A 13,400-nucleotide genomic window follows, 5' to 3' on the forward strand; every position below is an offset into this window, starting at 1 on the left:
CAAAACATAAACAACTCAAAGATACAGCTAAATGTATAACTTCTAGAAAAAATGCATGTCATATATTAGCCTTAAAACATCAGCTCAATTTAAAATATAGAATTTTGTAAGTATAAATACAATTTTTAGTAGCACAAAACTAGGAGTTCATATTTCAATAAAACCATTAAAACTAAAATCTATGATTATTCTAAATTTTTAATGCATAATTTTAATTTTTTAACAGCTAAAATTTAACTGATTTAACTGAGTTTCTTTGGTTAATTTTAAAGGTGCCGTATATAGCTGCAACAATATAACCGTACTTTTACGTTTAAGCAACGATTCAAATATCTAACCGATATTTAGCTTAATATTATCATTATTTATTGCAAAGGACATCTCAGAGAATTATTATGCAATATGCAATATTTTTCATTTTCATTTTTTTTATGAACATTTGCAACATTGCTTGAAGTGGGAGGATACGGAGGGATGGCATCCCTCTACTTATGTGTGATTACAATTTTCATCCCTCTACTTGTTTTGTTTAAAATAACGCATTCCTCCTAAGACTTGTTTTTTAAAATGATATACTTATTATCATTTTTATATTTATATATAAGATATTATTTTTTTTTCGGTGAAAATAATTATTTTTTAACATCCAGGCCCGGGCGCCCGGCTTATTATGTTGTTTAGTATAAGCCATTTCTCAACCCGTATTATACCCGTATTTAGAGCTACGGACTAAGATAATATACCTTAAGTGAACTATAAAAAAAATAAATAAAATATTATAGGTACACAAAGTGTGAAGAATGTTATGATGATATCAGGAAATCTGAATTATAAAGCATCCCTCCATTTATCTTGAGCCATTTTGACCACTGATTTGCAATATTATAATGTGAATTTAACTACAAAATTAATATGTTGCTCACTTAATAATTTAGATCGTATAAAAAATACTATACATTGCATTAGGCCTTATAACTTATATTTTATACCAAAATAATAAATAGTATTTTTTTGTTCATTAATTGTTTTTAATAACTAAACTATCAATTTAATTGATATTAATGAATTATTTAATTTTTTCATGTACCTTTATATCGGCGCTTTCCATTACTGCACAAACATGACCCAATACCGCACAAGATACATAACCCAATACGCACATAAAAATAGTACGATACCGCACAGATTTATAAAAAGGTATAGCCTAGTTCCGCATACAACAAATGGTACGATGCCGCATAAATATTATATAAAAAAATTTAAATAGTTAAAAATAATTTTTAGTCATCATTTTTAGTAGTATTAGTAATAATAATAAAAATGTAATAATTTAAACAAAAATATTATTGTAGACACCTATATTGGTTTAAAATGTAAACCTGTTTTTTCAATATATTTCATTAAAGTCTGTTAATAAAAGCGAATACCGATATACCAAATTAGCTTCTCGTTCCCGATCACATTTCCGCTGTATTGCTTCAGAGTTCCCTTCTTAATTCTTCGCATTATCGCTTCTTTAATCACTTTTTGGTCTATTAAAACATCAATCTAAAAAATATATAATAATTACTAGTTATTACTATATTTTAATAATTAATAGTTTTCATACGTACAACTTGGAAACAGATGGATGTGGAATATAAAATTCAAACCGAAGTTGACTGTGGTATGATTCAGCACCGTTAGTCGTTCTTTTTGAAGCATTAGGTTCTTCAGCCCACATTGAAGAAGGAAATTGTTCAGTGTCAATATAATTTTCAAGTACATAATTAGCAAACTCGGTGCATTTTTTAAGTTTTGGAGCTTCAGATAAAATGTCATTAAAAGCATCGGAAATCAAATTTTCCGGTAAATACGGTAATCCGAAAAACATTTTAAGCCACTTTTTAATCTCTGAATTTTTATCTTTGTACTCTTTATGCAGTATTGGAATAGAATTTATTTTTCGATACCATGCTTGACATAAATGAAACTGGCATGCTTTAATTTTGATATTTTTAAATACATTACTCGCTGCAGTATGAACTCCGACTTCAAAATCAAGAAATAATAATTGTGGATTTAAATTGGTATTTGTTAATGTAATTGTAAACATAGGTTTTTTAAATTTGTCCACATACGAATATAAAATTTTAATGTTTTAGATGGCAAAAAACCAAATACTAACGGAACGTAGTGGCCTCTTGTTAAATCATGTATTGTATATTGCTGAAAAAAATGTTTTGGGCAATATGTGAATGTACCGTCGGCTAAAAGTTTCCGTATTGTCATTAAGAAATAATAAATTTGTTTTACAAGTTACAATTATTATTTTATCCTCATCAAGTAGATGTACAAAATTTTCTTTAGATTTATTCTTAATACAAACAATTTTAACTTTTTGAATAGCATCGGTTATAGATGATGGAACGGTAGGTAAAGTTTTGCGTCGTTCTCGATACATAGACTTTCGAAGAGCATTTATATTAGATGATCATACCTGAGAGTCTTCAATACTTGATAATTCTTTACGAATTATTTTTATTGGCTTTTCATATACTCGTACATTTTCAATAGCTTTACGTTTAATCGCTGTACGATTTTTTTGTAGTTATTTTTTTTGTTCATCATTGTCCTCGTCGTGTTGGTTTAATATTACTGTGAATGAAAACGGTTTTTTCATTGTTGGTGATAATAGTTACATTACATGTTTTTTGCACACACCGCCAAACAATATCACCTGAATTTTTATTAGTTCTAAAATAACGAAAGTTATAGTTGTCGAAATGAATAGAACTATTACCACGGTTATTAATAAAAATTTTAAACATATTGTATTCATTTTATTATAAATGTCACGTGGAATGATTCAAAGATTGAAAGACGACTAAAAACGCACTAAAAATTTGTATACAGCGAATACAATCTTTTACAGATAAAACTTAATAATGTCGTTATAGATAATTGTCGATAAGTGACGATAATCGTCCAAAATATACGTGTGCGGCAATGGGATATCTAGTATTTTAAAATCTGTGTGCGGTTTTGTCCCATGCGTATTTTGCGCATTTGTGCGGTAACGGGCGATGCCCCTTTATAGACTGTGTATAAATATTAATATTATTATATAATAAATAAGTTTTATTTATAATCTGTGTTCTTGTTTATTTCATTTTTACTACTTTATCTTTTTACAAGATTGACTATAATATTATGGTACGTTTAATAAAATTATATAATAAGAAGAACTACATATTTAGTTGTATTGGCATTGGAACATTTTTTTTTTTTTTAGTGATTTTTCCTGATAAAAATTAATTAAATCAACTAAATATGTAGTTAAAATGACTACTAAGTATGATAACATTAACTAAATTATCTAGTTAGAATTACATGGTTAAATAATTCTTTTAACTTTAATAAACGATTGGAATTTAACAAAATAATAATTAGTCGTGTTAAATAAAAATTTTACCTATATGAGTTTAGTCTCGAGAACTAAAAATATGGCTGTGCCATATAGTGTTAAATTTAACAGATAAACTAACTATAATTATAATTGGACTTACTAATTTTTTTTCGTATACATATTAATACAAAGCTTTAAATATATTATATTATTTGTTTTTTGTGTTTTATTGTTTTTATATTATAATTTATGAATAATTGTTATAAATTATAACTTATAATCATTATAATTTATATAATTGAAGGCGCCAAGTTTCAACTTAAATAAATAAATGATGAAATCAATGGAATTAAAATAAATAATTTTTCCCAAATTGTCAGCAAAACTCAAGTCTAAATGAAAACAATTGCATTGTGTGTGATAATTTTTTATGTTTGAATATAATTTTATTTCATTCCTATTTTTATGTTATACGTGCTAGAGTGAAACATGATGTTCATCTGTATAAACACACACACACACATACATATATAAATATATATATATATATCTGTATATAGTGGTATCACCGCAAATTTCAGCCGCTGAATTTATATATTTTTATTTTTTTAAATATTTTTTTGACTTATTTTACAAATAATTATTAGAGATTTGACTATTACCGTGCCTTTAATGTTTTTTTTGAACTATCGATTCGATCAAATGCCGGATAGAGAATTCATATTTTTCTTGTTGAAAAAACAAACGTCATTTTTATTTAATAAAAATATTATTCCTAAATAATTGTAGCGGAACGGAAAACGATAAAACAAAGGCATCAAAGCATGTTGACTTTTGAAATATTAGAATAGTCTTCAGTTGGATTAGTATATTTAGCTTCGTCTCAATACTTACGTAGGATTCCTTTGTCAAATGTTCGAACTTTGTACAATTATATTTGACTTACAGTTCATAAAAAAATAAAAATATGTAAACACGATCAGTATACTTTTAAAATGTATGTCAAGTACCTTCGTTATATTGTATCAAATTTGAGTGTTGAGCGTGAATAAGAAATATTATTTTTTTAGCGATATTTAAATATATATATATAATAAATAAGGCAATAACACGAGACATTACTTGGTTTCGGTGAGTGCACACGTCCAGTGGCGTATCCAGAATTTTTTTTAGGAGGGGGGTGGCACACGCTGTCTAAAACATTACCATATACACCTCTTACTACCAAAAAGATAAAAAATAAATAAACCAAATATTTAATGTTTTTAATGCAAATAATTTATTTATATTTTCAGTTAGTCATTAAGTTAATATATATGTACATAATAATAAATAGTAATTTAATAATAAAAACGGGTTAGTCCAAACAAAATTATAAGTGTATAAAAGTAATTGTAGATAGTATACAATTATTTTGACCAATCAACGAGTTGCAATTTTTTTTTGGGCATTTTTTGCCAAATCCTCAATGATTTCAGTTTCCGAAATGACCTCTTTTTTATTTATGTTTACTAGAGCTAATCCATTTAGTCTATTTTCAGTCATTGTTGATCTTCGGTATGTTTTCAGTCGTTTTAAGATAGAAAAAGTACGTTCTAGCGTAGCTGTTGTAACAGAAAGAGTTGTGAATATTTGTAAAAACAATTTAATATTAGGCACAATATTTATACAATAAGGTAAAGTCTCAATAGCGATTTGAGGTTTATTCACTGTGCTATTTTGTCCATCGTTTTTCCATTGATTTTGCTATATACATAATTCACCCTGTAATGTAACAATTACATTTAACGGAAGATCATTTTCGTATATTTTTGCAGTCTCTAAAATAGTTTTGGTATCATATTTATTGAAATATGATAGGGTTAACCCTTCAAGTGGAATAATTTCTCTTAACTTTTAATTAAATCGTATCCTTGATTCACATATAATTTGGCCAAGAAATGGAATGAATATAGTTATTTAGTAATAATCTTCCGGATTTTTAACGTTCACATTTGCTCTTTTATTTTGTTTGCAACAACTCGAGGTATTTTAATATCGACGTCTATTTTAGAAGCAATCTTAAGTACTTCACTAAATATATTTTTGAAATTAATATCAACATCTCTACGAATAGATTCTAAAGATTCTCGTACAGTTACAACATCATTTAGTGCTTTTGATAAGTCTTGTTGTTTACTTTGAAAAACTTGACTTAAATTTAATGTATAGGAAAAAATAAAAACTACTACTTCTAATGAAACGACATGATCGCTTTTTCTGATAGCACTACCATACATCACTGCTTTACTTGAGAAATCTGATTTACTACCATTATTTTCATAGTCGTCTAAAGTTTCTATGATGTACAAAAACAATTCTTTGAATATAATTAATGCATCATGCCATTCAATCCAACGAGTCTCACATAAGGTCTTGAGTTTATTATTTTTATCATTCAACTCAATTATAGATGTAAGTTTATTGACACGTAATATAGAAGCAGAAAAAAAAGTTGAAATTGTAGAAATACGAGTAATTCCATTTTTATTTTTATTGTGAATACTTTGCATGCTTTGGATAAACACAAATTGAGGGAATGGTTAAAACAATGAGTGTAGAAAGCTAAAGGTTGCTCTTTCAAAATAAGAGCTTGGACACCATTTATTTGTCCAGACATGTTACTACCACCATCGTAACCTTAGCCTCGAATACTTTCATACTTAAACTTATTGAAACTAGCTTTTGTTCGATAGTATTTTTAATTACTGTACAAGTAGTTGAAACCATTTCAATAAATCCTAGAAAATCTTCTCGAATAACTCAAGTCGTTACGTTGACATTACAAATGCAAATTGTCATTTGTTCTAGTGTGGTAACATCAGTTGTTTCATCACAAAGTATCGAATAGTATTTGGCCATTTTTACTTTTTCAACTATTTTTTTATAACAACATTAACTATCACATCAATAATTTTATTTTAAATCACAGAACTAATCATTGTACAGTTCTTGGATGAAGTATCAAAATGTGATAAAATATCTTTGTCACCACTCTCTACGTGAAACGCTAAAAGTGCTCGTAGGGTACTTTGTTCTCCAGACAAACAACTTTTCCTTGTACTTTCTGATGCCATTGAACCACACTCTCGATGTCCTCTCAAAGATAAATTATTTTTAGCACAAAAAAAAAATAGTTTTGACAATTGGAATAAATCGTTTACGATTATATTCAATTACTTGCTGTTTGTGTTTATTTAACAATAGATATACAGATTTTTCAAATCCACTTTCCGTGTTACGTATGAAATTATTCGCCTTTTGAGATGATATTCTTTTTTCTTATGATTTTTTAAATCAATAATTATATTCTTATACTTGACTAACAGTTCTTTAACTAATTTACCTAAACACTAAAAACATATATATCTATTAAATAACTTTATAAAAATTATTAATTCGATTTACCTATTTACTTTTTATCTGATTTCCTCCGGTAGTCGAAAAAACTACACACCATTTACAATAAGCACCTTGTTTAATTACGCTATAAGTAAGCCATGGAAATGATAGTAAATATTTATACTGAAATTTTCGTTTCCGTTTACCTTCAATACTTATAGAAAAATCGTAAGAAGGTGGCGGTATATATGCATTTTTCCAGCAAGCAGTTATTTCAAAGCTATTCAAAGATCTATTAACTACACAAGAAGCAATATCATGCAAAATATGAGTTGTAGTTGAGGCAAAACCATGCAATTCTTTATTCTAAAATATTAACATAAATATATTTATTTAGTTTTATTTACAATTAAATCAATATTGACATATTGTAATCATAATACTAACATCGTCTTGGCTATTTTTTAAATTATCCGTAGTCACTGCGTCTACATTACCAATAATTGAGGACTAAACATGAATAAAATTAAATAGTAAGACTAAAAACTTGAAAAATTGAATTATATATTATAATAATACAAAATTATATTCTTACCGTGTTATTAAATTGTTCAACTTTTTTTTTCTTTGTGTTGAAAATTGAATATAACGTTGATCTTTTTTCAGACATACTTGTTGCTATTTGACTTATGGTTTTGAATACAAAAAAAAAAAATACCTATTACTGAATAATTCAATAATTTACACTGTGACTATACTCGTATTTTACGTTAACGTCAGTCTAAAATAATACACTTTAACGATACGGTTGTAGATTTTCTGAATATTGATAAGTGAAAACTGATTACACTATTTACACCACGAATTGTGGTACGGAGACCGTCAAACTATATCAGTGTCACTAAAACAGCTATGTAACTACTCACTGGCGGCATCTGAAACTCTGGAACCATGTTAATGAAACGTGATAACGGTAATAGTGATTACTGGTAAAACCGCAAAATATTCATTGGTATAAGCATATTATTTTAGTATGCATTCATGTATAAGTACGAATAAATATAAATCTTTAAAATATAATTTAGTAAATACAGCCAAAGTGGGGGGGGTCATGGCCCCTGTGCCCCCCTCCTGGATACGCCACTGCACACGTCTATAGACAATAAATATTACATCAAAAGAATGGAAATGAGTTGATTGTACTTAATACTTTTTATCCACCCTTTCTTTATTTGAATTCTTCGAACGTTATGTTCACATAGCTTTTGTTTTACTGGAATCAATTTTTATAAAAAAAAAAATAATCAATTATAATATACTATACGTACGTACAAATATTGTGTCACACATATAGTGTTTTGTAATTTCAGATTACCATAAAATGATTATGTTGAGATGTGGAAATCAGCTTAACCAAGATGAGTACGATCACGTTTTAAATGGATCATCATCAGTAATAAAACGTGAATCACAACAATAATGTGATTATTTATTAAAAATATATGTTAAATAACGCCATCTCAGCATTCTTTCAACAATAATTATATGATGGACACATCAAGTCCAAAGCGTGTCTAAGTTGCTTAACATAATTCACTTTCAAATACTGCACTGGTCAACTGGTTTAACCCGAAGTTGCGACGGTTGCTCGAAAAAAACATTGATGTTTGTCATCGATGTCATTCAGTGAAAACCATGCCAAACATTACTATTTATCATTTATTTCTATTCATTTCTCTATCAATTGTCTATTCATTTTATATTTCAGTTTCTATTTAAACAAACCAAAAAACTTTTTGTTTTATTTAAAAAAAAAAATAAAAACATTTTTTTCAAACTTTCAAATAGTCAAAACGAATCAAAAGTTCTCTCACTAAGTTTCTCCTGGGATCAAACAATTGACACAAAGATTTTTGAAAGATATTGAAAATTATATAAATGATTCTCCTAATATTTTTTCTTATTAAAAAGATTAATCAGCAAATGACAAATTTCGCATGTTTTCATTTCTTTATTAAAATAAAACATTTAGGAGATGATGATTAGATTAAATATTAAAATATTTTATAAAATCACTATATTTATAAAAACTTAATTTTCGACAAATTGGGATCGGTAAGATTATTCGTATACAATTTATACTACTTTAAATAACATTATTAATAACAAAAATAATACAATTATAATATTATAATAAATCATACAATAATAATATTATAGTATTTAAGCTAAACCAAAGTTTATTTTAATTAAATATCTTAGAATCTTAATATTTGATTTTTTAATCAAATTAGATTTTTGGTAGTCAAAATGTAATTTTTTTTTTTAAATCATTGTATGCAAGTCTTAAGTTAGAAAATGTATTAATAGGAACCATTTACACGTCTTGGCTAGGCAAACAGTTAATTTGTTAATCGGACGTTTACTATTATTTTATTTAATCAATTGCAAATTTTAATCTTATATTATAACACGTGCTTTGAACCAAAAAAATTAGAATTTCGTCATTTAGTTTGGTAAATATGATAATATTCAGCTCTTTGGAAAATATAATAGTAGGTATAATAGTTAATACGTTTTATGTGTGCATACGACTGTTGGTGAATAAACAGTAATTAGAACCATATGCTTTACGTGACATCAGCTACATGAGTAATTTAAAATATTTTATAATTGTTTTTGTATTTAAATTCAATGTAATACATGTTTAAAATAAACATGGACATAGGATTTGTAATACAGTCCTACCTATCCGCCGGGCACGCTTTTTTGGAAGCAGTTAATACATTTTTGAGATGAAACAAATGTTGTTCTAGTACCATAAAATTAATTGTATGTGTGTAGGTAGGTACTTAAAAAATATATTGTGTTTGTACGAGTTAATTTTACATCGGTACGTTTATGAGTATAAGTTTATTAAAAAAATTATAATCAACTCGCACAATATTGTATGAGTAATCCAAAAACAAATATAAAATACGTACTGATTATTAATTTAAATAATAAAACAATGCCAATTTATTATTGTGTAAATATTGAATATAGGATATCATTTTTTTTTTTTTTTTTTCATAATGATAATAATAATAAAGTATATACGTATATCTTATTAGCTTGTAGGATAGACGTATGCGTTCTCGGCATTTTTTAACGGGGTGAGAGGGAATATGAAACTTTATTAAAAAGTAAGCCGTAGGGCTATGTCCGCACAACCCCTTTTTTATACAAAAACAATAATCAATAATAAACAGAGTATTATATTTTTAATTAAAATATTAAATTTACAAAATTATATTGATTTTCTTTGACTATTGAGTCAGTACATCAAAAACTTCATCGGGATCAATTAATAAAGACTTCTCTATGGACGGCCAACAAATTTTAATCTATTAAAACAATTCTAAAAATAATATATAAATATAATTGTTTATATAATTAATTGTACGAAATTTTCACCTGTAAAAATGCACTGAACGCGCTCAGGGCAGACGCTCTAGAGTAGCGGTTCCCACTAGGATTTTTGAAAGGACCAAAGAGCGACATTGAATATTACTTGCGGGCCGCATACATTTTTAATGATAAGTAATGATTAAAAAATATATATATATATAAATGTATCAATTGTTGATTCATTGATTACAGCTCGATAATTTATAATTATAATTGGTATTTAACAATTAATTACTATTATTCGATTCTCAAACCAAGTATATATGGATTTTTCGGTAAAATAAAAGAAATGTAGTGCATATTCGGTCCTTTTTTTAAAGCGCATTTGCATGGTTTTTTTTTTTTTAGAATACAAGTCCTTAGCCTACATTACACCAAAACCAGAATATGCGTGTCTCGTATTATTTACTCCGTTTAATTTTGAATTTTAGAATGTATACTACGTGTAAACGCGGGTCACACGAAATTCGTCAAAGGGCCATGTTGCGACTACCCGCTGCTCTGTTTATGCGGTGCGTTCTGTCACTCATGTAACCGTAACTAAGAATATACCTATTCAGTATTGCTGCGCAGCAAATATTAGTACGGTGTAGTTTATGTATAATAATTGTTGATAAAATAATTGAAATGAGATTTTGTACGTATTTATTGAAAATTGTTCTTATATTATTCATCAAAAAATGAGTAGGATTAAATATACAAATTTATTATGGATATAATACATAAAATTGGTATACCAAATATTGAACTATTATACTAATAAGATAATACCATTTGTGTTTATAAAAATACTCCTGTTCAGAATTTGTATCTAACTTTTCAATGGTTAAAAAAATACGGGTTGTTTCAACTCTAGTTATCTCTTTGATGAATGGTATAAGAGTAGAGCAGGCACTTAATGCTCTGTCTTTTTTATTACTACTGAGAATAAGTAATTTTTTTTTAATTAATGGATAAACAAATGTATTGGTTATATTTTAAAATGAGTTGAAAATTCTTAACTTGCCCAACCTTGGTGGTTAATTTTCTACTGTCAATTGTATAACTACCGCTACAACAATTTTCATCAGGCTTCTCGGACATTTACTTTTGTTTACTTTGCTTGCAACATCATTTTTTATAAGTACTCTCTAAAGTAATTGTCGAAGGAACAGGATTTAAAAAAAAAAAAAAAAATTGAAAAATAAATATTTACAAATTGAATTACTTCGTTTCATTTTTATAAAATACAGATCGCAAGATATCAAAGCCAAACATCAACTCATTAACATTTTAAGGTATGATTTCCTAGAAAATCAGTGCTGTTATAAAACAGATAGATATCTAGCGGCCGTAATGTAGCGGCGGGAAAGTTATCCATCAAAATCAGTTATTTTGTTCACGTTTTATTTACGTTGAGTTTAATCGGAACATCAAATAACGACGTCATTAGTTTTATGACATCCGTCAAAACGGTAGTGAGCAGTTATGCGTAGGGTGACCATATTAAAAAATTAAGAAAACGAGACAGCTGTTATTTCCCTCCCTCCACCAAAAAAAAACCTCATTTATATATTTCAGACATATACACACAAATCTCGAAAGTTAAAGTCCGAATCTCTGTCATATAAACAATTATTTTCTTTTTACTTTACCCTTTTTTAGTAAAATAACCTAAATAATAAAATATTTTCTTTTAATTATTATTAAATAATATTTTCTCTTAATTATTCATCAAACAACACAATGTAACATTTTAAAACTATTATAATTTTTTAAACAAATAAAAAAATTTCATTTTTAATATTACAATTAAAGTATTAAACAATTTTGTATTCTTACATATAATGACTCTTAAATTGTTTTAACAAGAATCCGGAAAATTATACACTATCAACTATCTCCATTATTTATGAATTTTGTAAGCCTTCTTCTTTACATTCCACTATTTTCTCGTAATTTTCGGAAAAATTTATTGAATTTAACAATTTCGGGTGTTTAAAAAGAAATTCATAAAATTGTGAACAAGTTAAGTTTTTAAAATGTTTTTTTGTAATTATTATCGATATAAGGGTTTCGATATTAAAATACATGATATAATAAATAATATGGAAATAACGGGATTAAAACGGGATAGTCTTCTAAAAACGGGAAAAAAAGCGTCCCATTCGAAGTTTGTTGAGACAACGGGACGCGATGATCAAAAAAGGAACAATCTCGTTTTAAACGGAACGTCTAGTCACCCTAGTTATATGACGTTTTTCGGGTATAGCGAAAAACTTTCAATTTAAAACCATGAGTGAAAAGCGAATTGGACGAGCAAAAATGATGAATATTTATTTAATTTTGTCAAATATCATGAAGCTTTACATAATACAAAGATAAAACAGTATGGACAAGCACAGTTGAAATAAAATATAAGGGACAATATCGAAACTAAGCGAAATAAACGATAGTTTTCGTTTCCCGATCATATATACTAATAATGTTATGTCTGGTTTAAAGTATGATTGGGGGCTTCTGAAACCTCACACTCAAAATTCAGCCGCCGTCGTTACCCGTTCGTTCACGTAAGGTATCTATATTATACAGTGCTCGAAATGGAAAATTTTCTGAACCGGAACTCTTTTTTTTTTTTAGTACATATCATAGAATTAGGGGCTTTAACCCACCAAAATTATAATTTCCTCTTCCTGAAATACTAAGCCTTTTTTATTACATAAGTTGTACCCACTATTTTATACTGGTTTGGTTAAAATTATATTTTGGCGAATCATTTTTTTTCATCTCTGATGTTATGTGGAGTCCTTAATCCACAAACGTTTTATTAGAGTGTAAAATTTTTCTCATATTCAACCATTTAAAAATTGTTAATCTATTATCTATTTTATTCGGCAAATCAACAAAAGGCCTTTGAGTTTTTACAATTTTATAAATAATTCTAAACACTAGAACAAGGTTTGGAAAATCGAAGAGTTATGTCAGCAACAGATAATCCAAAATTTTTTATAATTTTACAAATCAAACAATCTAATTTTTTATTTTTAACTTTTAAAATTCACATACGTATTGTGTAAATAAAGCTAAAATACGCTATCGATGGGCGGTGATTATCGTATAGATAAGCAATAAATATACTTATGCATCGTGGTCGTTTAAACTTTATTAAATAATTTAGAATGAACAATTCTGCAAAATGTTT

The 13,400-nt window shown here is 27.1% G+C and overlaps 2 protein-coding genes across 2 annotated transcripts; both read right to left on the reverse strand.

The window, feature by feature from the left end:
* Positions 1 to 1,416: 1,416 nt before the first annotated feature.
* Positions 1,417 to 2,806, reverse strand: LOC112693292. Its single transcript, XM_025568289.1, has 2 exons — positions 1,614 to 2,806; positions 1,417 to 1,548 (listed from the first exon to the last, which is right to left on the reverse strand). Exons 1-2 carry the CDS (start codon positions 2,093 to 2,095, stop codon positions 1,536 to 1,538), a joined length of 495 nt encoding a protein of 164 aa, XP_025424074.1. The 5' UTR covers positions 2,096 to 2,806; the 3' UTR covers positions 1,417 to 1,535.
* Positions 2,807 to 5,376: 2,570 nt separating this feature from the next.
* LOC112693310 lies at positions 5,377 to 6,047 on the reverse strand. The gene is made up of 2 exons (XM_025568303.1): positions 5,901 to 6,047; positions 5,377 to 5,802 (listed from the first exon to the last, which is right to left on the reverse strand). The coding sequence occupies exons 1-2, from the start codon at positions 6,045 to 6,047 to the stop codon at positions 5,377 to 5,379; spliced, it is 573 nt and encodes a 190-aa protein (XP_025424088.1).
* Positions 6,048 to 13,400: the final 7,353 nt, after the last annotated feature.

This window comes from Sipha flava, unplaced genomic scaffold (assembly GCF_003268045.1).
Source record: "Sipha flava isolate LNK unplaced genomic scaffold, YSA_version1 84_pilon_pilon, whole genome shotgun sequence".
NCBI lineage: Eukaryota > Metazoa > Arthropoda > Insecta > Hemiptera > Aphididae > Sipha > Sipha flava.

What these genes read in the sequence shown, in the direction of transcription:
- LOC112693292 (XM_025568289.1), bottom strand. Translation starts at nt 2,095, where the DNA reads ATGTTTACAATTACATTAACAAATACCAATTTAAATCCACAATTATTA.
- LOC112693310 (XM_025568303.1), bottom strand. Translation starts at nt 6,047, where the DNA reads ATGTCTGGACAAATAAATGGTGTCCAAGCTCTTATTTTGAAAGAGCAA. An exon ending in AAATAAAAATGGAATTACTC is followed by an intron (nt 5,803 to 5,900) that starts GTATTTCTACAA and finishes AATAAACTCAAG; the next exon opens with ACCTTATGTGAGACTCGTTG.